This window comes from Cyprinodon variegatus, unplaced genomic scaffold (genome assembly GCF_000732505.1).
Source record: "Cyprinodon variegatus isolate N-32 unplaced genomic scaffold, C_variegatus-1.0 Scaffold16, whole genome shotgun sequence".
Lineage (NCBI taxonomy): Eukaryota > Metazoa > Chordata > Actinopteri > Cyprinodontiformes > Cyprinodontidae > Cyprinodon > Cyprinodon variegatus.
Window position 1 is genome coordinate 844,680 of NW_015150469.1, and position 25,935 is coordinate 870,614.

General features: G+C 36.8%; 2 protein-coding genes across 3 annotated transcripts in view; one reads left to right on the forward strand and one right to left on the reverse strand.

Moving 5' to 3' along the window:
• The window catches only part of LOC107091984 (tyrosine-protein phosphatase non-receptor type 12-like), a 29,579-nt gene extending 8,799 nt beyond the window's left edge, over window positions 1-20,780 (forward strand). Inside the window, exons 3-26 of one of the 2 annotated variants that reach the window (XM_015386250.1) lie at window positions 726-802; window positions 903-998; window positions 1,087-1,125; window positions 1,247-1,321; window positions 1,573-1,632; window positions 1,870-2,012; window positions 7,877-7,943; window positions 8,048-8,125; window positions 8,254-8,340; window positions 11,732-12,290; window positions 12,381-12,455; window positions 12,621-12,701; window positions 12,789-12,860; window positions 12,956-13,086; window positions 16,146-16,173; window positions 16,325-16,408; window positions 16,769-16,837; window positions 16,926-17,059; window positions 17,182-17,209; window positions 17,958-18,020; window positions 18,288-18,391; window positions 18,483-18,513; window positions 18,608-18,688; window positions 20,596-20,780. In XM_015386250.1, the coding sequence (XP_015241736.1) occupies window positions 726-802; window positions 903-998; window positions 1,087-1,125; window positions 1,247-1,321; window positions 1,573-1,632; window positions 1,870-2,012; window positions 7,877-7,943; window positions 8,048-8,125; window positions 8,254-8,340; window positions 11,732-12,290; window positions 12,381-12,455; window positions 12,621-12,701; window positions 12,789-12,860; window positions 12,956-13,086; window positions 16,146-16,173; window positions 16,325-16,408; window positions 16,769-16,837; window positions 16,926-17,059; window positions 17,182-17,209; window positions 17,958-18,020; window positions 18,288-18,391; window positions 18,483-18,513; window positions 18,608-18,688; window positions 20,596-20,657 (2,324 nt within the window). In that variant the 3' untranslated portion in view covers window positions 20,658-20,780. The remainder of the gene's footprint in view (window positions 1-725; window positions 803-902; window positions 999-1,086; window positions 1,126-1,246; window positions 1,322-1,572; window positions 1,633-1,869; window positions 2,013-7,876; window positions 7,944-8,047; window positions 8,126-8,253; window positions 8,341-11,731; window positions 12,291-12,380; window positions 12,456-12,620; window positions 12,702-12,788; window positions 12,861-12,955; window positions 13,087-16,145; window positions 16,174-16,324; window positions 16,409-16,768; window positions 16,838-16,925; window positions 17,060-17,181; window positions 17,210-17,957; window positions 18,021-18,287; window positions 18,392-18,482; window positions 18,514-18,607; window positions 18,689-20,595) is intronic. The other variant, XM_015386258.1, reaches the window with a different exon arrangement.
• A 355-nt stretch (window positions 20,781-21,135) lies between these two features.
• Window positions 21,136-25,935, reverse strand: part of LOC107092000 (round spermatid basic protein 1-like) — a 13,760-nt gene continuing 8,960 nt past the window's right edge. Inside the window, exons 3-7 of the mRNA XM_015386268.1 lie at window positions 25,525-25,662; window positions 24,096-24,238; window positions 23,845-24,012; window positions 23,630-23,738; window positions 21,136-23,550 (exon numbers count right to left, since the gene is read on the reverse strand). Of these exons, the coding sequence (XP_015241754.1) occupies window positions 23,041-23,550; window positions 23,630-23,738; window positions 23,845-24,012; window positions 24,096-24,238; window positions 25,525-25,662 (1,068 nt within the window). The 3' untranslated portion in view covers window positions 21,136-23,040. The remainder of the gene's footprint in view (window positions 23,551-23,629; window positions 23,739-23,844; window positions 24,013-24,095; window positions 24,239-25,524; window positions 25,663-25,935) is intronic.

Here is a 25,935-nt window from a genome sequence, read left to right on the forward strand (position 1 = left end):
CACTTAAACTAAACACTTATGCTCTCTGTAGGCCAATTCAAACGTAATACATTTTAAATTAAACAATAAAAAGAGGAAAACTGTCACTGTTTATCTATAAAATCACTTCCTCTCTTGATGTCTAACAATGATTAGCTGTTTTTCTCTTTCTATCAAACACCAGACATCTGTTCACATTCAGTATCTCAATTCCTTTCTTAGTATGTATTACCTTGAATTACCATTAATCATCAAGATCTACTTTCATTTAATTCAATCAACATTAAACCATTAAAATGTGTTGTTTTTCAGGTGCATGCTGTCCAAATTTTGCCTAAGCAAAGACGTTAAAATTCAGGCTTGGTTAGCTGATGTGTTCGACCCCAGCTACTTTCAAACCACATCTAGACCTCAGGAGGTGTCTGCATGTAGACATCTTTTCATTCTCTACTTCATCATTGTAGCTGTACACTGTTAAAAAGGAAGGTGTCTTTTCAACTAAACCTGGCTGAGGGTTTAGCAGAAACTTAAGTCTGGCAGGGTTGCAAACACGCAAAAAAAATGTTGGACTACTTTCATGGATGCTACAAGTTAAATTACATTTAGTTGTGTATTTTAATATCTTTTCACCTCTCTACTGGGACTAATTTATTTCCTATTGTGTTCTTTGACAGGATCATGAATAATGGATGCAATTTATGGTATTTAACATTATTGGAAGCTAACCACATATCCTTCTTTTTCAGTTGACCATACCAGAGTAAAGCTTACTCTCACCACATCCAAAAAAGACAGCGACTACATCAATGCCAGTTTTATCAAGGTAAATATAACCCCTTTTTTTTTTATTCCAATATAATAATCAGCATAATTATATCTAGTAAAACTAAAAACATCTTTTCACTCCTGTGTTTTGCTCACAGGGAGTTTCAGGGTCCAGGGCCTATATTGCCACTCAGGGCCCCCTTCCACACACAGTGGTGGACTTTTTAAGGATGATTTGGGAATATAACGTAAAGGTTGGTCAATAGTCACTTGCCAATTGGTCAAAATGTTGTTGTTTTTTACAAATTTGTTAAAGTGCTGTTGTTCCACTTAATTGTTCAGGTTATTGTAATGTCCTGTCGAGAATTTGAAATGGGAAAGGTAAGAGTGATTTCTCAGAGCAAATATGGCAGCATGTCTGCTTTTATTTTGTGGATTAAAATTGCAGAAAATCTTTATTTTTTTCCTTTCTTTCTTGCTTGCTTTCTTTTGTATGTTTTAGAAAAAGTGTGAAGTGTACTGGCCACAGAAAGACGAAGAGGATATGTTTGTCTGCGAGCCTTTTACCGTTCACTGTGTGAGTAATTTTCATCTGAGAGTCACACTGTCTGCACAGACAGTTTCCTACAACCGTTTTAAAACGCATATATTCCAATTTTCCAGTTATTCACATCTGATAAACAAAGCACAACGTGGAACCTGTGACTGAAAAACATAAACTTAAAATAAACATAACAGAAATTACTTTTTTGTTTAACTTTTGAAGTGTGATCTTTTTTTAATGATTTGTGCTCATTAAGATTGTTTTTATTTTCTTCTTTTTTTAAGGATTCTGAGGAAGGTAAAGGAGACTATTTGACAAGGACGTTAAGATTGACTTATCGAAATGTAAGCATCAAGTGAAAGTAACTATTGGCATATTTCGAATTACATTATCAATAAAGAAGCTGTGTTTGTTTTGACTGACACCTAGAATGCTAGAATTATAAATTTGATTGTTTTTTGTTTGTTTTTTTTATGTTAGGTTTGCAAAACAACAAATTTGACATCAGATAAAAAATGTCAGTTTTTGATTAACTCATATGTACCTTCAAAACACAAACATTTTAATACTCCATTCTTCAGTGTAGCCGCACTTTGAAACAGCTGCACTATGTCAACTGGCCTGATCATGGCGTACCAGACACCATCCCACCCATTCTGGATATGCTCCATGAGATGCGCTGTTATCAGCCACACGATGACATCCCCATTTGCATCCACTGCAGGTCAGAAAAATCTATAGAAACAATTTGTCCGCTTAAAAATAAACATTTTTCTTTGTTATTTGTTTGTTATTTAGATGTTTTTTCACTTCAGGCCTTATATTTTTGCATACCATTTGAATGCAATGCAAATACTCAGCTAACAAACACATTCACTTCTATTTGCACTTAAAGTTACTGTTTCCACTTTTTGCACTACTTGTTTGTATGTGTCCTCTTTGTTTTGGAGTCTATCACTGCAAAAACGATCGAGAAATAAGCTAAAATTTCTTTAAGTGTATTTACTCTTAATTTGAGTGGGTAAATGATATGATTTGCCAGTGGAATGAGTATTTTTACTCTTAAAAGCAGTTATTTAAATAAAAAGCATGTGAAATAAGACAATGCAATTGTGTTTTCTTATTTTAAATGTAAATTGTCATGTTCCATTGGCAAAATATCTCTTTTACCTCCTCAATCCAAGAGCAAATGCACTTATTTTAGGGAAAAAATATCTATAAAAAAAAATATATCTATATGGGTGAATAGAGGGCAGAATACGCGGAGGAGGCTCATACACAAATGTTCAGGGGAAGTTTTGATTTATATCATGTGAATTGATTGTTTATATGTTCAGACGGCTTTATACATCTGGATTTTTTGAGGTGTTCTTCATTTCAGGCTTTTGGGCATCAATAATGTTTTACACTGACAAAAATGTTGATTCTAACCTTGAGAAATTGTCATGAAACCCCTCTCCTTCGTAGTGATTGTTAAACTCAATGCTTAATTCAATTTCAACTCTTTTTCAATTCAGTTTATTAAATAGCACCAATTCACAACACATGTCATCTCAAGGCACTTTACAGTTCACCAGATCATACAGTGAATTGATTCAAAGTTTTCTATCTAAGGAAAACCAGTTGATTTCATCGACTCATTGACTCAAATGCAATCCCTCAAAATAAGCATGCTTAATACAAGTCAATTACCATCACTCATGAAAGTAGGGAATTTATTGCATGTTTCATGTCAAGCCAAAGCATTTGATCTTGAAGACCAATTTACAAAGTAGAAAGCATTAAATATTCCCTTCTGGTGAGGTGGCCTGACTCTGCTGTTTTAAAGCATATCCAAACAATGCAACCTCCAACCAAATTATCCTAGTTGGTACATGGTTCTTTACTCTGCTTTATTTGCTCAATGCCCTCTGTTGTGTGTTTTTCAGTTTCATACTTACCCAATGTCTCACTGGAAAACCTTTTTTACCTTGTCCATTATGTTTTTCTTCAATAGCAGAGGTTTCATCCTTGTACATCTAGTGAAGCTTTAGCTTGTAAAGTCTCTTTTACGTTGTACAGACATGCACTATAAACAGTAGCAGCCACCTGCTGAAGGACACATGGGGACATTTTAGGCTTTATGGAGATACATTTTATCATCTTGCTTTCTATTGAACCTTTTGGGATGAACTGATACGGAAAGGTGTCCTTTTGTTTTTAAAGTCAGAATTATATACATGGCTATTTTGGTAACAGAAAAAAAATATATAGAACATTTTTTAATCCTAAGAAAATAAAATTGAATAGTCTCGAAAATCAAAAATTCAAGTTGTTGAAAATATGAAAATGTTTTAAGAAAAACTGACTTCGGACCATAATCTTAACCACCTTTATAGAGGAAGTAGTGAACAAGCTTCACTTTGACTTACAGTTATGGTGGCAGAAATAAACAGAGATCCTCACAATCTGTTCAATCACTTTTCTAACTATACATATATTTTTAAAATCCTCCTTGAGTGCTTTGATCATTTCTTTTTCTTAAACTATTCTTTTTGTAAATGCATCAGAAGTATGTTTTAAGTTGTTGCTTATGCAAGAAAATGCATCACATTCAAAAGCTCAAGTTTTTTGGCACCTTTGTGGGTGAAAAATTCACGGTATGCAGAAAGAGGTTTGACTCACTTTGTGGTGGTGCGCTAATTGTGGGCACAAGACCTGGTGTAGCAGGCCATAGTGGTATTGCCCCTCCTCTTTTTGTTTTCAACAGGAAATGTATGTAGGAGGGAGACCAATGGCCCTTTGCGCTTTAAAGAGCACAGATCGGTTTTTCCTCTGTGTTTTTCCACTACTTGCACTATTGTTTTTATAACAATCATCTTTATCAGTCATTATGTAAAGTTACAAATTATGACAAATGGGTGGGGATCTGTTTAGGAGCCTGTGTGTACAATGCACTAATGCGTAATGTAATGCACATCATGAATTACACTCCAAGGACATTATAGGGGCAGATTCAATGGTAAAATATGGTGATGTACCGTACGATGTACAGAATCACTAAATGAAGGTGTGACCTCTGCAGTTATTTTTGTAGAAAGACTGAAATCATGTCTTTTTGTCTTTGTTGGAATTCTTATTTTTGAAATTAAGCAATAAAAGCTAGAATATCCCAGAGAATCCTTTCATAGATTCCTTTTTTTTACTGTTAAGTTGCCTCATCATATGTTTTGTTGTTTTTCTTTTTTTTTTTTTTTGCATCTACTCTGTTGCAGGAAATGTGATTTAAAAAATGATGCTCCTTAATATGGTATTTCTCCCACAGGTAAGCTCAACAGGTTGTTTTTGGAGGCTTTTAGTCACAAGGCTAAATTTCACTTTACACTCAGCTGTTTCCTAAAAACTAGGGCTATGATACATGTAGTATGTTGAAATTGCATTTCAAGAAAGCAAAACAGCAACAGTTGAAGAACAAGTAACTAGCACCTTTCTTAAAATGTAGTTGAGTAGAAAGAAAAATATTTGACTTTGAAATGTACTGGAGCAAAACTTATAGGTACCCCCCAAAAAATGACTCAAGTAAAGATACTTAAAGAAAGTACTTAAATACAGTAAAGAAGTAAATGTACTGTCTTACTTTCATGACATATATTTGTGACTTTACCTCATACTTCTGATGGTAGGATTTCATTCTTTTCTGTAAATGCTTCCATTTTCATTTAAGCACTCTGAATGTTTTTGTCTTGTTCTGTATTATTCCATCATCAAATATATTGGGCTGCCATCATTCTTGGTCCCAAGTCCACACCAATTTCTTTCTAGCTCACCTCTCCATTAATAATGACTATCTCTTTTACTGAGGATAAAAAAAAAACAGTCCTGTTCATTTCCAGATTGTCTTGCTTTTCTGTTATTTTTGTAGATCAGGGGTCACCAACATGGTGCCCGCGGGCACCAAGGGGCCCTCAAGGACCACAAGGAGTGCCCTTAGAGTCTTCTGAAAATAGAACAACTCAACAGTGAGCAACATTTGAAATTTCATTGTATCCTGCTGCTCTTCTTTTTTTAATCAATTATAGAACATTTCATCATTAATCATATATGGCATTTAAGCATTTATAGATTTCAAAATGAAAATGTCTAAAAGAAAATTAGAAATTTAAAGATACTATAAAGATATGTATATAATGTATGAGGTTTAGGTGAACATTGACCCTTGCAATTCATAGGTCAGTATTGGTAGCCCTTCCTGTGACTCAGTGCCCCTGAATTAGCCCTCAACTGTGAAAAGATTGGTGACCGCTGTTGTAGATTTTATCACTTTGGAAACTGAGCTTTTGTCAATTTCCTAAGAGTTTTAAATTTTAAACTGTATCTGCTTTTGGCTTTTTCTATTTTATCAATAAGCTAGCATGACCATACAAAGTAGGCCAGGGAGCATTCACATAGCAGGTTTATTTATGTCAGTAATACATTTAAAAAAAGTGAATCTTGCATTTTATATACAATCACTAAAAGCATAACCACAATTTAACTGGTTAATTCTGTCCAGGTTGTTGATTGTTGTCAAAGTGAGGGTGGAGGTTTGACAGGAAACAAATGCAGACACAAACCTTGAGGTGGTTACTTAAAGGTTTAAATTACAAAAGCTTAACAGAAGCAAAGATCCAAAAATATAAATCCACAAGAAATCCAAAAATGCTCAAAACCAAGAATACTCACAGCAAGAAGGGGACAAAGTAATGACGACAAACAGCAAAGAGTGACTGCACAGGAGGAGATTATATGGGAGAGAGAAACAAAGACCGGGCTAATTAGCAGATTGGGAGAAGGTGTGAACACAAGCAGGAAGGGAGCTAGGGAAAAGGAGACTGACACAGGAGGGCAAACAGGAAATATCCAAGAACTCAAATACAATAAAAAATAACAAGAGCACAAGAATCAAAATAACACCAATGAAAACTCAAAATAAAACTTGGACAAAACCAAAACCATGACAATTGGGAATTACAGCTATTGACAACCGAACAGAAATTTAAACTATTTTCGAGAACCAACTTCTAAAAAAATAAGATACACTAACGACTATATCCACGTAGCGCCATATATTTACATGGGATACTTGGTTGGGACTCTTTTTGGAACAAAAAACCCCAGCCGCTATAAACCATGACCTGGATGCTTCCTGATTCAGGGCCAATTAATGGACTTTTCACCCATAATCAGTTAAAACTGGATTATTCCTTTTACTTGTGTAAACTTTTTTGTCACACTTTCTTAATCCATGTAACTTTGCATTCGACAAGCTTTGACGCAGCACATTGTAAAAGAAGACCTTCTTTAGCTAATGGCTTTTGTGGCCCACTGTCCTTGTGCATGGTCTTTTTTATTTGGTAGATGCAGTAAGAAACTGATCTTCACCTAAGGAAGCCAAAAACTTTAGGTATTTATTAGCAGAAGGGCCACATAAAAGAGTTTTCCTCTCCACTGTCGCCACATGCATGCTTGGTGTTAGGGATTTCTGTCCGGTCACTGAGTTGATGCAATAAGCTGGTTTTTCTTAGATAGAAAACTTTCAAACATTCTGACAATATGGTCTGGTTGAATGGTCTTTGTTAAGTGCCTTGAGATGACATGTTGTGAATTGGAGCTATATAAATAAACTGAATTGGAAAATTGAATTGAATTATTCGATGGTTTAAAGTGTTTTTGGGCTAATCTGTTTTCTGCTGTGTAGAGGTGCTGATGTGCATAATGAACAAACATTTCTGCATTGGTTTTATGTGTCCAAAGCGGCTATTGTTCCATACAGTATGTAGTTATTATATAAATACAAATCTGTAAACCAAACGTATTTACTAACAACTTTTCTATTTCAGCTTTAATGAATGAAGGCTTAATTCTATTGGGTGTTCTTGTACACTTGAAGACAACATTTTCATCATAATGATTAATATTTCAAAAATAATGTATCTACAGAGCATCCAAAGTGGTGCAAAAAAAAGTACTAAACATGGTCGTATATATATAATTGTTTTCTAAATTTTGACAGGTCAAAAATATATAAACATTTAGTTACAACGTCAACATCGTCATGAAAGGATTCTGCGCCAATAAGGATAATGGGTTGAAGTCATGTGACACATAGTTTAGGTGTTGCGGGATCCCAGTAGTGCTGTAATAGAGCTGAGAAAGGACTTCTTCTTGGCTTCACATTATTTTCTGATTTAATGAATTGAACGTTCATTTGCTGACTTCCGACTTGAAAGATAAGTTAAGTGTTTGTTAGCATTGGCAGACCTAGTAACGAGTTGACAAATAGTTAAATTGAAGACTGTAATGAGAGTGGGCGAGCACAAGTGCGCCACTCACCGGCTGGAAGGAGTAGCTACTGTGTCTGCTTTAAATCAGATATTTTTTATATCCTTACCTGTAAACACATAGAATGGGGAGAAGGTGTGGTTTTCTTTTCTTTCAGAGTAGTCAAAAAGGAAAACATCCTTGATTCCTGTGATAAATAAATTATTTCTACTTAGAAGTATTGATGCAGCAAAAACAGGTTATGGGAAAATAAGCTGGTCAAAGCATTTTGGTGTTTTGTTGTTACAGTGCTGGCTGTGGAAGAACAGGGGCCCTGTGCGTCATCGATTATACATGGAACCTCCTCAGGAATCAGGTAAGACAATGAATTTGAACAGCATATGCATATTATTGTTCTGACTAGACAGCAATTCAGTTTTTGAAATATTTTGTATATTTTAAATTGGTCTTTTTTTATAGACGATCAGCTCAGACTTTAACATCTATAACTTAGTTCAAGACATGAGGACCCAGAGGCCCTCTGTGGTTCAAACAAAGGTAATTAATCGAAAAGTAGACTTGCTTTTCAGACAAATAGCATCATTTCCATTCAAATTCTTCTGTTGATTTATGTTTGTACCAAAGAAACATGTTCTAACAACAATAGTTTTGTTTTTTATTTTCAGGAACAATATCTGCTCGTCTACAGAACCATCAGGGAACTGTTTAGGAGGTATTTGCAGACGATGGAAACACAAAACTACCATGAAGAGGTAAGCAACAAAAACAATAAATCTGTCTGCAGGAGCCGGATATGTAATGTAAACCACTGATCAAGTTTTCTGTTTATCTCTTCATATTTAATGTGTTGGTCAGTAAGGTCAAAATTAAACCTAAATTCTTTTGTTAGTTCATATTTTAAGTGCTATTCTCTGTTGTTTACTGGATGTGGGTTGCAGCTAATAAAACATATTTTGGTTGATCAGAAAATGGGAATATTACAGAAGATCAATCAACAATTTAGATTTTTGATCCTGAAATATCATGTTATAGCCTAAATAATGCGGCGCAAACTCCACTCCTAGAGGCAGGACATTTGAGTTTGAGACCACTGGCCTACATGATCGAATGCCCCGTTTACACTACCCCTCTGAAACAGATCCGTGCCGAAACGGACCGAGCTTGGATCAATTAACAATGCCAAGCTTGGTTCTTACAGCCATTTACACATCACGCTAGCACGGCTCCTCGCCGCCTATTGGTACTACAGCTCTCAAGGTGGGAATCATGCAAACGAAAATTGCGGTACACATAAAATTCAGGAGCTCATGTTTGTTTATATTAGTGATATTTCGTAGTTTGTGGAATGTCAGGAGAAGAAGGCATCCTTCTCTGTCTCGGCATCATCCCAGGTCACACCATACTCTTTTGATGCCATTTATTGTTAATAAGCTGAAAAGAAGTTTGTCTTGTGAACAGGTTAAGAGATCTTTGAATTGCAAAACACACGTGGGAAAAACCTGCGAAATGAGTCAGCTGACTGTAAATAGGATATGACGTGTTCTGCTCATGTCCTCTTTGTTACCAGAGAACTGAGCCACAACTGAACCGTGTCGAGCCATACTGCTGAACTAGTTCTAGTTTTAGCGTGGTTCGGTTGTGTCTGGCATGGTCCAGTTAAGTTGTGCTCCATTTACACTCAACAGTTATCTCGGTTGGCGTGGTCGGACAGTTCTCAGCACGGTTTCAAAAGGGTAAAAATGAGGTAAAAGAGAAGCTACAGTACTGAATTAAAAGAATTCCAGTAGTCAGTGGCCCTCCATGTGGAGGGTAAACAATTAATGTTCCTTATCAAAGAAGCTGACTCTACAATCTTATAATCACCAATGATAAAAGGTAAATGAAAGGAAAACGTGAGAACAACAAAAGGAATAATTGTCGCCTGAAGACCGTGAAGCAACAAGGACCATTGAAAAAAAATTTTTTTGGGGGGGGCTTGACTTACAAGGATACTTGGCCTACAAATCTCACATTTCCTGTGTACAACAATTCAGGCTTTAACTTGCTGTTGTATCTGTATGGTGATGTGAATTTTAATCACCAACATAAAAATTATTAAAGGTGCATAGTCACCTTATATGGCAGGGTTTTAAATTTGCTCTGTATTAACTCACTCTGGTTGCGTACCATTTAAAAAAAAAAAAGATTACCACATCCTGTTTGCTTATTGTCAGATTTTTATCAATTGTTTTTCTTAGTTCGTTAGTGAATATGGCCCTTCATGTGTATTTCCAACAACAGCAGAGATACAGTACTGCATAGAGATGCAGGGGGTAAACAAGGAAATAGCCTTTTGTGGCTTAGCCACTTAGCATCTCCTAGCGAGGTGTGAAAATAATTTCAAAAAGTGTAAACAAAATAAGAAATAAAACAAAATTTAATTCCAAGATGGATAAGACTCAAATAAAGCTAGGAATATAGTATGAATGTTAAAGCTGCTGAGGTTTTTTTAGTAGTAGCTGCTTAGTTGATAGATTTATGAGTAAACATCCTTTATGGATTAATACTGATACTAGTAACAGCAATGCTATTACTAGTATCAGTATTTTGTTGTGATAAAATGGTTTTTGGTTGTGTAGGCATATTACGTAACCTTTAAAGAAAACGTGCATAATTTTTGACACAAGTATTAGTTTAGTTTGAGATATGATTCCAAAGATCAATATACATCAATCTCTGCGCTCTCATATAGGATATAATCTAGAGGGGTGAATTATTCCTTGTCTTTACAAGTCACTCCATGACTTCTCAGTCTGCAGGTCCAAAGTTGTCTGCTAGCAGATTTTAAAGCGTGGAATGAGGTTGTTAATGTTTATGACATAAGAGTTCTGCCGCATCATGTTGAGTTTAATAACATCTGAGACCAAAAGATCATTTTTTTGCATGCAACTTTTACTGAATGCAAAAAGTTATGGAAAGCACAAACATCAGAATGATGAAAAGAAGCAGCTGTGGGAGGCTTTCTTGCGGTTTCAGTATATCATGAATATAGAATGCAGTCGCATGATGAGTGGAAAATCAGAAGCAGCCCCATGATTAAAACCTGTGAGGGTAGTGTGGTATTGCTCAATCTGATCTCTGCAGTCTGTTTTTTCTTTACTTATGAGGGCATGGTTTAAAAGTGTGGCAGGTGGTTGGATTTAAATGGATTTTTCTCCATTTCATACCGTTATATACATCACATTCTCTTAACATTGCAACAAGGAAGTTTGGCATTTTGTCTGTTTAAAAAGCAGACTTGTTATTTTACATGATATAATCTGTACATGCTGATTGCTATCTGTAACGCTGTGTTCCGGAGTTGGGTGATTATGGATTCATAATTAATTAATTGCTGTAACCTTCTTGATTGTTCCGATCCAGCTCTTCTAAAAAGAAAATATCTTAAACACAACCTATAAAGCAATTTTTTTATTGTTCTGCATTGATGGATTCCAGCTCTACCTGTTAATAATAATGTCCTAAAATCTCCTATTTTTTTATTTTGATCTGCTACATAATCTGTTCATATATTCATACCCTTAGACAATTGTTCACAGTACTATGAATAATGTCATTAAAATAATCTTTTTAGTCAGCACTTCCTGCTGCTTGAAACAAGATATTTATGCACTTTGTATAAAGAAACAGAAGATTTTTATCTTACTGTCTTTCAATTATTAACACTTTTCCTGTTTTAAGATAAAAAATAAATAAATCTTGTATTTAGCAAATTTTTATTTTACTTTTTAAAATAAGACGTTTCCATGCATTTCCTCAGTACTTGGCAGAGCTGACTTTCACATTATAAGACTTCAGTCTAGTGATCCGAGTATGTTTCTATAAACTGCCTCGATAATTAGAAGTAATTTGGTCCATTCATCGAGACAAAACAGCTGTAACTTGTTTTGTTTAAGGATGGTCACCCCTGCAAATACTGACGGATCACATTAACCTTATATGGACCACATGTTGCCTTTTACAGCTTTTCTTTCTAGGTGCTGGGTGCTCATGAAAAAATAAATACTTACATGATCAATCATGTGAACACCCTGATTAAATTAAAGGTCATGGTCACCAGAGGTCACATCCTGTTGTAACTCTTCTTTATTTTGATCTGGTCAGGTGACGATGGCCCAATCAGCCGTCGCTGCGATGACAGAATACGATCTCTCCGATCAGAGTGAGGACCTTGATTTGTCGCCACAACATCATGACCTGTTTGAAGAAGAGAGGGGTTATTTACACGATTACTTCTCGTCTATGGCCGAGGCTTCAGAGGATCAAACTGTCTTTAGATATGAGGACACGCAGTGGGGGCAGCAACAGTATAACCCCTTCTATGACACAGGGGAGGTTCTGAATGCTACCCAGAGATTGCAGGAGGAACCCAATGGTTCTCCCAAACTGCTCCATAACAACCATGCTGCATTCACAGTGAGTGAGAGCGTCCCAAACAGGGAAACCATCGCTGTAGAAGACTCTACGACTATAACGGTCGTGCCTGAGGCTGTGTGTCTGATGGTGGAGGACCCTTACTTTGATACTCCTATGAGTTCCCCTTCATCCGAGGAGGTTCTATTGGACCCAGCAGAAAACTCCAACTGGACTTGCAGCCCTCTCTTCAACACACCCTCTTTGCTTTTGAACAATCAGACCATAGAACCCAGCTCTCTGGTTTCAGGTAAGCGGAAATTTCTGTGCACCAAAGACTATATTTTCTGCATTGCAATGGTATGTATTTCATTTTTGTTTATTTTCTTTATGTTCAAAGTTCCAACTGATGATGAGTCACCTCCGCCTTTACCTGAACGAACCCCTGAGTCCTTCGTCCTGGCTGAGGAAGCAGGTCAGTTTTACTTAGTGTGGAACGCTTTGGAAAAGATGCATTCTGCTTCTATCAGACTTTAAGTCCTATCCAAATATTCAAAGATTCTCCAATCTTTTAGTACATATCAATTATGTAAGTAGGAAAAAAAAAATCTTATGACTCCTACTGGTTTTTGTTTGCCAGAGCTCTCGGATCCATGTGAAAGGTTGTCAATTATCTTTCCACCAAATTCTGCTGCTGCTGAACCTACAAGGGAACTACAAGGTAAAAAAATGTCAATCCATCGCATCTTTTAATAGTATTAATATCTGATTACTCATTATACATTTCACTCTGTTTCCATTTTCACAGGAAGCCCCCCATCACCGGCCCCACCGCTTCCAGAGAGAACCCCCGAATCATTTGAGTTAGCCGTTGATCCCGGTAATATTCTAACAATGATTATTTAAAGAGAATGCACTCTTAGATTATTTTCTATCTAAAATCACATTTCAAATCAACTAATTTTAACTTCTTAGTTGTTGTAGAGCCTCAGTTAAAGGTGCCCATTACAATGAACCCGGGTGTTATAGGATTATCTTCAGAATGGTCAGGAACTTTGAAGCCAGAAGAGGCCCTTCATCAGGATAAAACATTTGTGAGGAGCAAGGTAAGTACATGTATAATCTCATTGATTAATTAATTGATTGACTTTATCGATCTCACAGTGGAGAAATGTACTTGTTACATCAGCTCAAATAGTCAAAGGAGAAGAAGAAGGTGCATAAGGAAGAAAAATGTGCATGGGATATATACAGTATATACAGTGTGTCCACATTTTTTTTTATTTTTATAGTAGGATCCTCTTACAGGGTTATTATAGATACCCATGTAAACACGGGGTGTATTCATACAGATGGATGTTTATATTTATATATATAGTATTGCACTGGGTGTCAGATATAGAGAAACAAGTTATTGCACAGGGTATCAAATAGTAATTGCACATAATGCATTGCACAAGTTTTTTGCCGTTGTAGTGTTGCATTGTAGAGTCAGGTTGGCGCAGGGATAAATGATATGTGGTAGCGCTCCTTTTTACAAACAGGGTGTAAAAGTCTTTCACTAAAGGAGCTGCTCAGCTCCTCTACAGTCTGGTGCAGAGGGTGGAAGGTGTTGTCCATGATGGATGTAAGCTTGGACAGCAACCTCCTCTCAGCCACTTCCTCCACTGAGTCCAGAGTGCATAAATATTAAAAACAGCAGCGACAACATACATTTAAAAGCGTCCAGAAGCCATATCATGAATCCAATCTTCAATTGTTTATAATCCATTTGTCCATAAGGGTCCACAGATTAAAAGAAATCCAGTATTTTCATAATACAAATATTCTGTGATAAGAAAAGGTCCACATATCTTCTGTTTTTTGACATCAGAAAATTTTGCTGGTCATAGCTAATGCTTAGCAACTTGCAAATAAGACTTACTTCCTTAAACATTTGCCTGTGATGTTTGGTATGTTTGTTTTCATCACTTTTCTGCCTACAAAACAAAAGTGTCCACATCTGTGTATGATAAGATTTGACTCAGGGACATTCCTAGAAGTATCACGAGCGCTCCTTGCCTGTCACCCAATGACAAAAAGAGTAGCTCTATTATGCCTTCTTCTTGTATTGGTAAAGACCACATTCCCTGTTTGGCTTTGTAGCCAATGAAATAGGGTTTCAAACAATGGTAAGCATGGCTAATTTGGATAGTGCATCCAGGATATACACACAGAGTGACTGGATTATTGCACGTCGTTAAATAAGAAGATGGAAACTTAGAAAAATGTGGGGAAAAATTGCTTCAAAAATGCTTTGTGGTCAACAAAATGCTTCAGTGTGATTTTTGGGGTATAATTGTTGTGTAAAAGCAAGTCCAATTTGGAACTCCACACTGCAAAAATGATCTCAAAATGAGTAAAAATTTCTTAAATTAAGAGTATTTACCCTTAATTACAGCAGATAAATAAGAGGATTTGCCAATGGAATTAGTATTTAAAATAAGACAATGCAGTTGTTTTTTTTCTTATTTTAAGTGTAAATTGTCTTGTTCCATTGGCAAAGTGTCTCACTTAAATCCTCAAGAAAAAAATGCACTTATTTTAAGAAAAAATGACTTATTTAGATTAAATTGTTTTGCAGTGCAGAAGTAAAGTTCCTATCTCTGGAAATATTAAACCTAGAGGTCTGAAATTATCTGCAGTGGCGGTTTACATGATGCACAATAAATGTAATACAATGACACATGCCTATTGTCAAAGCATGTCTTTGTTACTCCTTTTCAAAAAAGACCTAATTTTTTTTGCAGAGAAAAGAACTTTGTGTGTTTGAACTAAAGCTGTGTTTTAGTCACACATGTAACACAGTTCTTTAGTTATTTGCTTTTCCATTTCAGTAAGCAAAAAGGCGTTAATGACCTAAAATTAGGTGGATATTTAGAGGCTATACCAGGCCAGCTGTGGATAGATTGTGGAAGTGAAACGATGTCCACATGAACGCATCGACTGATGTCTTCATGAGATTGAGAGGTGATTAAGGGTGATAACACAGGTAATCAAAAACCTGACTTTCAGCAGCATTAGATGAATATTCCACTGGAAATCATAGTCTTAAAAAAATAATGTCAAGGACTTACTGAGCCGGACGAGCTATTAAAAGGGCCCAATGATGGCTCAGGAGGTAGGAGTTCATCCTGTAACAAGAGTGTTGTTGATTTGGGCTCCTGCTCCGTTCATGTCTTCATTGGCTTTGGCTGTTGGTGGTCCGATTATTATTGGACGGCGAATGTCTGTCCATCCATTTCTCTTTCCTGCTCGGTTCTCCTAGACCAGTGGTCTCCAACCCTGGTCCTCAAGATCTACTGTCCTACAGATTTTAGATGCATCCCTGCTTCAACACAGCTGAATCAAATGATTGATTACCTTTTCAAGCCATTCATTTGATTCAGCTGTGTTGAAGCAGGGATGCATCTAAAATCTGTAGGACAGTAGATCTTGAGGACCAGGGTTGGAGACCACTGTCCTAGACCATGCAACTCTCAGTCTGCCTGGGGGTCTCCTCCCAGGGGAGAAGGTTACAGATTTAGACAAATCTTCAATGTTCACACCACCAGATTATTTAAAATGCAGCAGCCAAACATCTTCACCTCAGATTTACACTCCCTATTTGCTCCCGGTTCATTTCAAAATTTGTTTCCCTTCAATCACCCCAAAATCTTAAAAGCTAAAATAAGAGTTTTTTCATTATACCTTATAAATCTAATTATCTTCAACGTTTTAATAGTCATCTTTTTTTTTTATAATTCAGTACTGTTGTAAAAGGAGTCCAGATGATGTCTCTATAATCTCATCTCTGCAGTAGAATAATTATATATGGCCACTACAATGTGTGATATCAACAAAAGGTTCCTATAGGTAAAGGTTCCTATAAGTAAGAGAAAGTTAGAGGGACTTTGATGATCCCATTAAGGAACATACTGATAGGTTTGGGACAGCCATGTTTGCATTCTAAATACTGAGGAGAATCAGTTTAATTCATATTTGACATTGAGGTATTCAGTGCTTCTTATCCACTGACCATAAACTACTTGCAGGGCTCAGACGTCGAAAACCTTTATGCTGTATGTTTGAATGTTTCTAAAACAAGGTAGATTTTCTCACAGAAAACCGTTCTTTTTTCTTGCAGAGTCTAAGAGCAAATATGAATTTCTCAGGTAAGAGACATCAAACAATAAGCTGACTAATATAGAATTAATGTTAGGATTTGAAAAATGTAGCAGCTGGTTTTCACATATGCAACTTTTCATGCTGCCAGAAGAAGAGTAATAATTTGATAATGTTTATATTTTCTCATTAACACTCCAGCTTCAATTACTCAACTTGATCCAACAAATGTGCACAACTACTGTCCACCTGTGGCTCCTTTGACTCCTTCACATCTTTCTAACAGTGAGTTGTGTAAATACCTGAGAGACAAATTCATTTGTTTGTTTTTAAGCAATAGAAATGAAAACCTATGTCTTAATCCACAGTAGTGATATACAATGTAAAAAGATAAAATAATCATAATTTATAAGGTACTGATTAAAAAAAACAAAAAAAAACGTTACACTGAATCAGTAAAATATTATAATATATAAATAAATATAAAATATTTTTGTCATCTAAAACAAGTAATTATGAAACAGATACACAATAAAGTGTACAGATAAATAAATAAATAAATAAACTATAAAATGTTATTTAAAGTCAGAAATCAAGTAAAAATGGCGAGACGAGAACTAAAAATGCTTTTATTTGGCTTAACAGCTGAGGAAAGTCTGGCGTCACCTTTAGCGAAAAGGGCTCCTGAATCCTTCCCTTTCCCTGCAGAGGAGGGTGAGCATCATTCCCCTTTCAACACAGAGAAGCAGCTTGTAGAGAAGTAATTGTTTTTTTCTGAGGGTTACTCTGTCTGATCCTTTAGCTCATGAGAGAAATATGCTACGCCCCCATTCCATGGGTTCAACACAGCGCCTATCGAGAGTAGGAATGTCCTCAGAGTGGGATGGAAGCTCCCAACCAAAGAAGTTCCTGGATGTTGTCATGAACCGCAGCAAGGTACAGAAATTATTCCAGGGAGCTTAACAGACAGTCACAGGTTGGATTTCAGCAGAACCAATTTGGGAGGATTTTTATTAAATTATAAAGATAGTCTTACTATTTGTAATCTTTTCTTTCAGAGTGTTCGAGCTAAAAGTTCAAAATCAGGTGAGTTATTTCCTTCATCCCCCGGGGAATTTTAAATAACTGAGTAATGTACTATTTGTAACCTTTACGTTATACTTTATTGCAGCTACTTCTTGTATTTTTTGGTCACTTTGGGTCAATGGTATCACATTTGGTATCTGACCACATCTGTGGTCACATATTCTCTCATTGGTTCGTCTTTGAAGTTAAAGAAATTATTTAACTGAACTTTATGCTTACAAAAAACACCTACAGTCACCTCATGGTCTGTCTGTTAACTCCCTGCTTGGTGGGTGAGCTAAAAATCCTCCTCCCTATCTGGGTTTCCTTTGATTACGTGTTTCCTCCTTCCCCCTTTCGTTTTAGAGTTCTTAAAAATGTGGTTTAAATGACAAATCAGCTATCTATGTGTTGTGACCTTTTTGGATTTGTCTTAATGTTCTGTGCACAGGTAGATATATTAACAGTGATTCAGAAACTACAAATATATTCCAACAACAAGCGCCTAGGATAAAGTTCATGCTGGTTTAATTTACAGTAAACCATCCGTTTATCAGATGTCGTCATCAGTAAAGAAGCGGTGTCTTGTGCGCACATTCAAATTCATAAGGGGAAAAGGCGTCACTATCATAAGAGGGAGAGATTTCTTAACAAAGGAATTAATGCTTGACTAGTTAGATATTTTCAGTGCTGATTATTATTATTAAAAGTGGAAGTAAATGTGTTTCGACGGGTGATTTTTAAAAAAATCATTGTGTTTGTACTGCAGAGCCCCTCACTGCATTTCCGCAGCTCACTCCTCTTCCTGTGGTCGCAGCTGAAGGAGGAAGTGGTGAGTTAGTTTGATGCACACTACACAGTAGCCTTTCTCACACAGTCTGCTATTAATAACTCTATAAGTCCCTGTTGTCAAAACGACAGATCCTTTCAACAAAGCAGTGCAGCCACGATAAGCTGCACATCTAAAGAAGCCAGGTTTCCTTCTAAGAGCTCAGATAGTGTTTCTGCACAGATACGTGGGGAGGAGTAAAGTGTAAAGTAAGCGTCTACACTGGGACAGAAATAAGTTTGATCTCTTTTCTGTTTCTGTGTTCATCAGAGCAAGTGCAACAACAGAATATGAACCACAAGTCCCCCCCAAACACCGACAGATCAGGAAACAAAGCAGACAAAAGCAGCGAAAAGGGCATGTTGAGAACAAAGGTAACACAAAAGAAGAAAAGTTAGAAGAAATGATCAATTCCTAAAAAATAAGTAATTTAGTGTTTTTTCTTTTGTTTATTTTTTTATTCAGAGCCTTAAACTTTTTAGGCATAAACCGAGACGTAAGTAAAAATGTCTTGTACTTCATGGTATTGATAAAACTGCCAGTTTCTCTAATAAAATAACAAATAAATGTGTAAAAACATTTTTTTTTAGCCCAAACAGCCCCTCCACCTCCTCCTACTCAGGCTGGAGCTGCACCTCCCTCACATGGGGGACTATCTGTGTTCAAATTTGGTAAGACACCAGTTTACACCCAATCCTATTCATTGTAAAAAATAAAGTCAAACATAATTGTGTGACATAAAAAGAAAACAATACATGCTTTGGTTTCATTACTTCGGTATAGCTTCCTTCAATCTGATACTTTTGTAGTCACCATTTAGGAACAGTCCACATTTTAATTTAAGGAGAATAAGATAAAGCTGTGAGGAACCTTTAACTGGAGTCGGTACCCCAAGCTTTGGACATCTCGGGGTATTGGAAAAATGTGCTCTAGTCAGATAAGACCCAAAACTAAAGACTTTAAACCCCAAGCAGAAAGCTATGTGAGAGCGTAAACAAATACTTTTGCCTCACCCTCATGCAGGGTTTCTCAACCCTGGTCCTTAAGGTCCAGTGTCTCCGCTTCCACAGCGGAATCAAATGGCTGAATTACCTTTTTGTTATGCAGGCAAGCTCTCCAGAGGCAGGTGGGAGGAAGCAAAGATGGAGGTAAAGGATGCAGGACAGCGATGATAATATTGATAGCTGCAAAACAATCTATCAAATAGAAATGAGGGAAGAGCAATGGATAACAACAATAGAAGACAAATTCCTAATGGAAAAACGAACACACACTGAGGCTACAAGAACCACAATTGGAAAAGAAATGAAAAAATGGAAACTGTACAAGCAAAGCAATTAACAATGATGTATACCTAGTCAAGTTAATGTTGTAAAGTTTCTCTTTCAAAAGTTCAATGAAATATAGGTAACAAAAAGAAGAGAAACAAGATGCGGTACACCAGACCTTAAGAACTGGAATTGAGTAACCATGATGTAACATGGAAGTGGCGGAATCATCCTGTGGGGTTTATTTCTTCGAAGCGCATTGCTTAGAATAGTACAGACCAGAGGAGACCATTTGAGAATTTGTGGAAAGACTTGAAAATGTCAAACAGTTCAGTGGTTTCAATACTTTTGCACAGTGAGAAAAAACCCATAATTCCTTGTTATTTTCATAAGATTCCAATTAGAGATGCAGCAATCCAGTTTTTATCCAGTCCAATCTAGTACCGATACCTAAGCTGAGCATATCTGCCGATATCTGATAACGATCCGATTCAAATGTTGAATGAATGAACCATCTCGCCATGTGAGTGAAGGCTTTAGCGTTGACATAAACATTGTTAAAGAAAGGTAACAAATAAACACATTTATGAATGTAATTTATATTATTAACAAATAAGCTGCAACTCGAAATAAATACAGGGTTTATACAGGAATGAATAACTTAAATGGAATGCTTTTTAATGCTCTTTTAATGCTCTTAGAAATCATTTTAATGCCACCAACAGGTACCTGTCGACAGGCTGCAGCCATGTCACAAATTCCTCGTTTTCCAGCCACTTTTGTTGAAATGTGCTTTTTTCCCCCCCATTCTCTAGCTTTTTCTGCGACTCAAGCTTCATTTCTGAACATACAGCTTTGCGATCAACCGGAAGCAGTTCCACGCAAATATATCATGATATTTGTCTGACGAAGTTGTTTTTTTTTTTTTTTTAATAAAGCATTTTATATGCCCTAATAAACACATCTAATACATTTTAATGCCAATTAAGGCCTTAATTTAAAAAAATTTATGACTTTCAATTATTTTTAATGACCCACGGAAACCCTGAAATAAAAGTTCCATGTGAAGTGCATATATAACGTTATCCTATCCAGCTAATTAGTCCATATTGAAGCCATTATCCGATCCAGGTATCAGATCAGTGCATTTCTAATCCCTATACAACTTTATGTGTCACAAATGTATTTGTCCACTGGAGGTTTGCTCATCAGTGTGCAGCACCTTAGCAGCAAAACAAATCCCTTGCATCTGTAAAACACTGCTTGGCAATAAATTTTTTTTCCTGATTCCTACATGTCGATTCTTGCAGGATTTGGGAACCGCTTCAGAAAGCCGAAAGGTCCCCGGAGTTATCCAGAGACCTGGATCTGAAGAGAGACAGGATCACAATGATACTCTGCAGAACTCGTTGACTTTGGGACAGAAGCAGGTTTATTACAAAGTTGTCAAGAAAACATCCGTCACAGCAGAACAGCTAAGAAATGCCTAAACAGGAGGATCTGTGCAGCAGCAGGACACACACAGGAAGAGCTCAGTCTTTGTGTAATTTATGAAGTAAAGCAAATTTGAACTATTGGAATGAAAAACTGCTTTGAGAAATGTGTTTGCAGTATGGATTACAGACAAAAAAATTTTTTTTTTTGTGCTCAAGGCAACGCTGTTAAACTGTGTTAGGACTTCATTTAATGTGTGATCACCCATACGCTTTCAGTGTGAAACAAACAAAAAAAAAAAAAAACGGGTGCAACAATGAACCTTTGAGAGGATGACACGTTCCTTCAAATGGAGCGGACTTCTTGTTTCATGCTTCTGCGTATCGACGCGATGCAACTGCACAACTATTTATTAAATAATATGACTTAGCGTTCCACTTGTGTGTTTCTCCTGTTTTAACCGGATCATGACAAACGTCCTTATCATCTACGCTCTGTCACTGCTCAAGTTAGAAAAAAAAAAAAAAACATAAAAAAAGCTTCAAGAAAGAAGAGCTACAGCATTAATAACCCAAGTTAAGACTATGAGAGAGCCATATTTACATAAGAAAGGCAATCCTGTCAAACATATCTGTGTTATTTGCTACCTGGTGGCATGAAATATGGTTATTTCTCATTTCACTTAACAAATAAAAACAGAAGCATTAAGTTTGGTTAATCATGCACTGCAAAAGGCACTAAAATATAGTCAGAGGAAAAGAAGCAGGAAATCACTTCTTTCCCTCTAAACATCATTTTAAAGACCAAAAACAGAAGGAATATAATCCAAAGGAGAATTAATCCTATGAATTTTTCCTAAAACCATTATTACCCTCCAAACTTTTTGATATCACCTGCTAAACTGAAGGTTACTAAAAAAAATGTAATTAAACAAAACCATCACAACATTCTCATAATTGTAGCTAGAACTACAACACACCAGCTTTATTCTAAACGCGACGTAATAACAAACCATTATTGCTAACTAGGTGTGATTTCTGCAGTTGATTTAGGATTAAAATGGTGCAGAAATTAGATTATACCACATTAATTTGGAGAAAATAAATATCAAAAATGGTAACAAAAAAGTTCACATACAAAATACACTTCAAATTAAGAACTTAACCTCACAACTGGGAAAACAAGATTTAAGTGCTTTAAGTTGAACAATCGTGTTTCTTTTATAAGGGGAAAAACTGCATAAAATCCCTTTATTGTGGAGTAGGATGACATCCAGGATGTTAGCAAAATGTTGCACATCCGCTGACCACCCACAAATCATCATCAGTCTGTTTTTAATCACAAATTGTGGAACTTGCCTTTAAGTTTTGCTTCTTCCTGTTTTCTTATTACGGTTCCAAGAATTTTTTTTCACAGTAAGTTTTAGATATACATTTTGTTAACTAAAAAAAAAAAGCAAAAAAAAATGACGTAAACTTCCCTCAGTCTCTTAAGCAACAAGTCTATATGGGCAATTTGGGGGTGTGTGCACTTTTTTGCAGCTTGCCGCCTTGAATCACTGATAGCTTAGTTTATACCAAAACTAACATGAAAAGACCCTTAGAATGTTTAAATGATTGATGATTGAACAAGAATAACAGCAGGGATGACAGAGCTTGCCAGCTCTCGAGCAATTCTCTGGTTTGGTGCCAATATATTCTCCCACAGTAAAGGGTTACAAGTGTCACACCACTGAAAAAGTGTGCATGGGGCAAAAAAAGTGCTTTAAACATCTCAAAAGATAAGTATGATCTCTTAAGATGCAGATCCTTCTGGCAAAGTGAAGTTTTTCACCTTAATATGATATAAAAGGTGCCTAACTAAGTATAAATGGCACCATTTCTATATGTACCAAGGCCACTGAACACAGCTGCCAATTTTTCCAAATTCATGAAATGCAAATAAATAGAATCCCTGGGGTTAAATAGACTCAAAAAGGTTCAGACTTTAAATAAAAATGATAGCTTGGCAGGATCATGCTGTTGAAAAAATCCGGTTGATGAACAACTTCACCTTGAACCAAAAAAAACATCTGATACAGAAAGTAGCATTTCAAAACCTGGTTTAAAAATAATAAGATTCTTTTTTACATCTGATAACTAAATATATATTATTCTGTCCCATTAAACAAAAACATTACAGGAGGTTAAAAAAAAAAAAAAAAAAACAAGACAAAACACAACAATAATCTGAGATTTAAAAAAAAGAATAATTTAAGTTTGAAAAGCTTCCTGATTACATCAGTTGTCTAACTTATTTAGTCTTTAACCCCTTTAAAGGCATCATTTGGGGATGTCTGAGGTGTGGCCATTAGCTTTTTGCAGCAAGGCCTCCTTCATAGGGTGGACTGAGGTGGAGTAAAGGGGTGGAAGGTGAGCAGATTTGGTTGGCTGAGGAGGGGCTGGCTGAGGCTCCTTTGACGGCGTCGCCGGTCTCTGGAACTCCGGTTCCTCGGTTTTGGCGACCCCGCCCAGGATGCTGTCCGCCTGCCGCCGTGAGCAGGGTGTAAGGGTGGAATCTGGTCTTGCCGGGGAGGAAAAGGAGACTCGGCCAGAGGTGGGGCTGAGATCTTTGGGCTGCTGCTCCTCCTTGGCGTCCGTGTCTTCTGCTGAGTGGTACTGTTTAAGGCGGATGTGCCAGGCCAGGCTGCAGACTGCAGACACAGTCTTGAACTGGTGGATGACGTTCCTGGGGATGAAGTAGATGTCATCGTCGCAGAGCTGTGCCCGGATATAGCGGACACCTTCCCTCCTCAGCTGATTCAGTTTGGCATCATCCACCCACTGCACACACTGGACCAGGACACACATGTTAATATAAAATATAAAAACATGAATTCTTTATTGTTGAACTGAAATCTGAACATCTTACCTGAGAAACTGGGGGCTCATAGAGATCCAGCTGCAGCCTCTGGACTACCTCATTAAAGTCCCCAGCATCAAAACACACCACATCCTTGGTGATCCGCGGATGGTTGTCCCTGAAAGAGAGTTCATAAAAACTTAATACAACTTCTTCATAGAGTTTGAAAACTCTGCTATTTATCAAAGGATCTGCAGGATCTAATAATGCTAGAGGAAGCGCACCCCTCTCCAAAGTGCACGGCCTTCAGGACGCCCACAGCAGCTGTGCTCTGCCAGTCGAAACTCTGCCCCACATGATCAGCATGTGCCTTCGTCCGATCCTCGAACAGAACCTCTCTGGGTTCGCTGGCCCGTGGCAAGTAGTGCAGGTTCTTTATTTCATTCATCGACCTTAAAAACAGAACGAGCCCGTTAGAGGATGTCCTCCTCCTCCTTTTTGAAAAGTAGAACATATTTCCACAGTAAATCTTCACCTGCGGCGTTTAAATGGAGACTTGGGCATATCAGCCGTGGGTACCATTTGCTCTCCCGGTCGCACCCACATGATTGGTCCATCATCGCTCTGGGAGCGACAGTCGAGCTTCAGACTGGAGAGGGTCCCCCAGGGCAGGGTCATCTACAATTACAGATTCATTGATTAAATCATCATCTCTGGAGCTAAGAGAAAGCAATCTAAGCCAAAATGCTGATCAAAATAAATTTCAAGTTCCTGCAAAACAGCAGTTAGTGATGCAAACAGGACTTTTACATGATATATTAAGAGTTTCAGCCGATGCAGATCATTAACTAGAACATTTCCTAATCTCTCTGCAATTCATTAGGCTGTTTTCTTTGTTTTTAAATACAGCATGTCTCCCTCTAGTGGCAGATAGAGATGCTGCAGGCATATTTTCTGTTTTTATCTTTCTATATTGAAACTCATCTTTTTTGGAAGATCTCTGGGAAATTTTGGATTTTCATTAAATAAACATTACAAATAGGCAGAAAGTGGTTTTAATCAGTATTAAATACCCAAAGGTCTTTTTTTTAAAATCAGTCTGTAGGAAAAAACAAATCCTGCCTTATAAAACCACGAGTGATCTTAAACCGAGAAATTTGTCCTTTATAAATTAAAGCTCTACCTCAGCATTTGAGTCTAAGGCTCAACCTTATGTTGGGCCCTCTTTACCCTCACAGTCGAGCATAAATGGTCCATGCAAAGACTCTTTATTGAGAGACAGCATATATCTCACTTTGGATCCAATAAACTCAAATTTAAGTTTCATATGAAGTGACTTTAAATGTCTGACAGAAATCACGATACAATCCGGCTTCAGTTCCGCTTAGTCATCAAAATGTCTCCAAAATGAGTGTACGTGTGCTGATGGGTCAGGGTTAGTGGGAGGGGGGTGCACATTTTCATAGCCTTATCATTCATAACCTTTGCATGGTAGTCAGGCAAGTTTCAGGAACTGTTTTACCTCGTTAGCGTTAGAAATGCAGAACCAACATTTACAGAAGACTGTTTCATCGATACAGTCGAGAGCGTCGCTAGATTTCATGGCACTGTTTTTAACCTTGGTTGCAGCATTGCATGTGACCCTATCCATCCATCCATCTATGCTCTTCAGATTATCAATGAGCTGCAAATGACTGGCTGAGGTTGGTTAAAGAGTTTCAATAGTTTCAAACAAACTTTAACATTAATAAACTTTTTTTTTATATCATCTGAGATAATTTAGTTTATGACATTTTACTTTTTTTCATGATGAAACTGAGCTAAGCTTAAATACAGATGACATTTTTTTATCAACCTTAATAAAAAAACAAAAACAAAGTATGCGCCTACTATTGTTTTCAAAATACAAAGCTACGGTTATGCATTGACTGATGCTTTTATAAGGTGATGGAAATAAATCAGACCTTGAGAAATGGAGACTCCTCCAGCATGTCGAGGAACTCTGGGAAATAATCTCCGACTTCTTCATCCACGGCTCCGACCAGGCTGATCTGCCTCATGGGTCCAGCTCGGTACGTTCCTGAACAGTAAGTCCGGCTCACCTGGATAAAAAATAAATAAAAAGAAGCTTTTAAGTCGCTACAAGCTACTTTATTAGACGCTAAAAGTGTGTTTTCTATATTTCAGTGAAAAAATTAGTTGATTTTGGACTCTACTGTATAAAGTTTGAGCCTTCATATTTAGTCCCATTGTTTTGAATTTTTTCTGGTTTAACAAACCAACACAGCAAACTTTTACATCGTTAAAAAGGTAGTCATCAATCATAAGTTTTAATTCCTTATTTTTTTTTTTAAATCTTAGACTGAATCCATAAT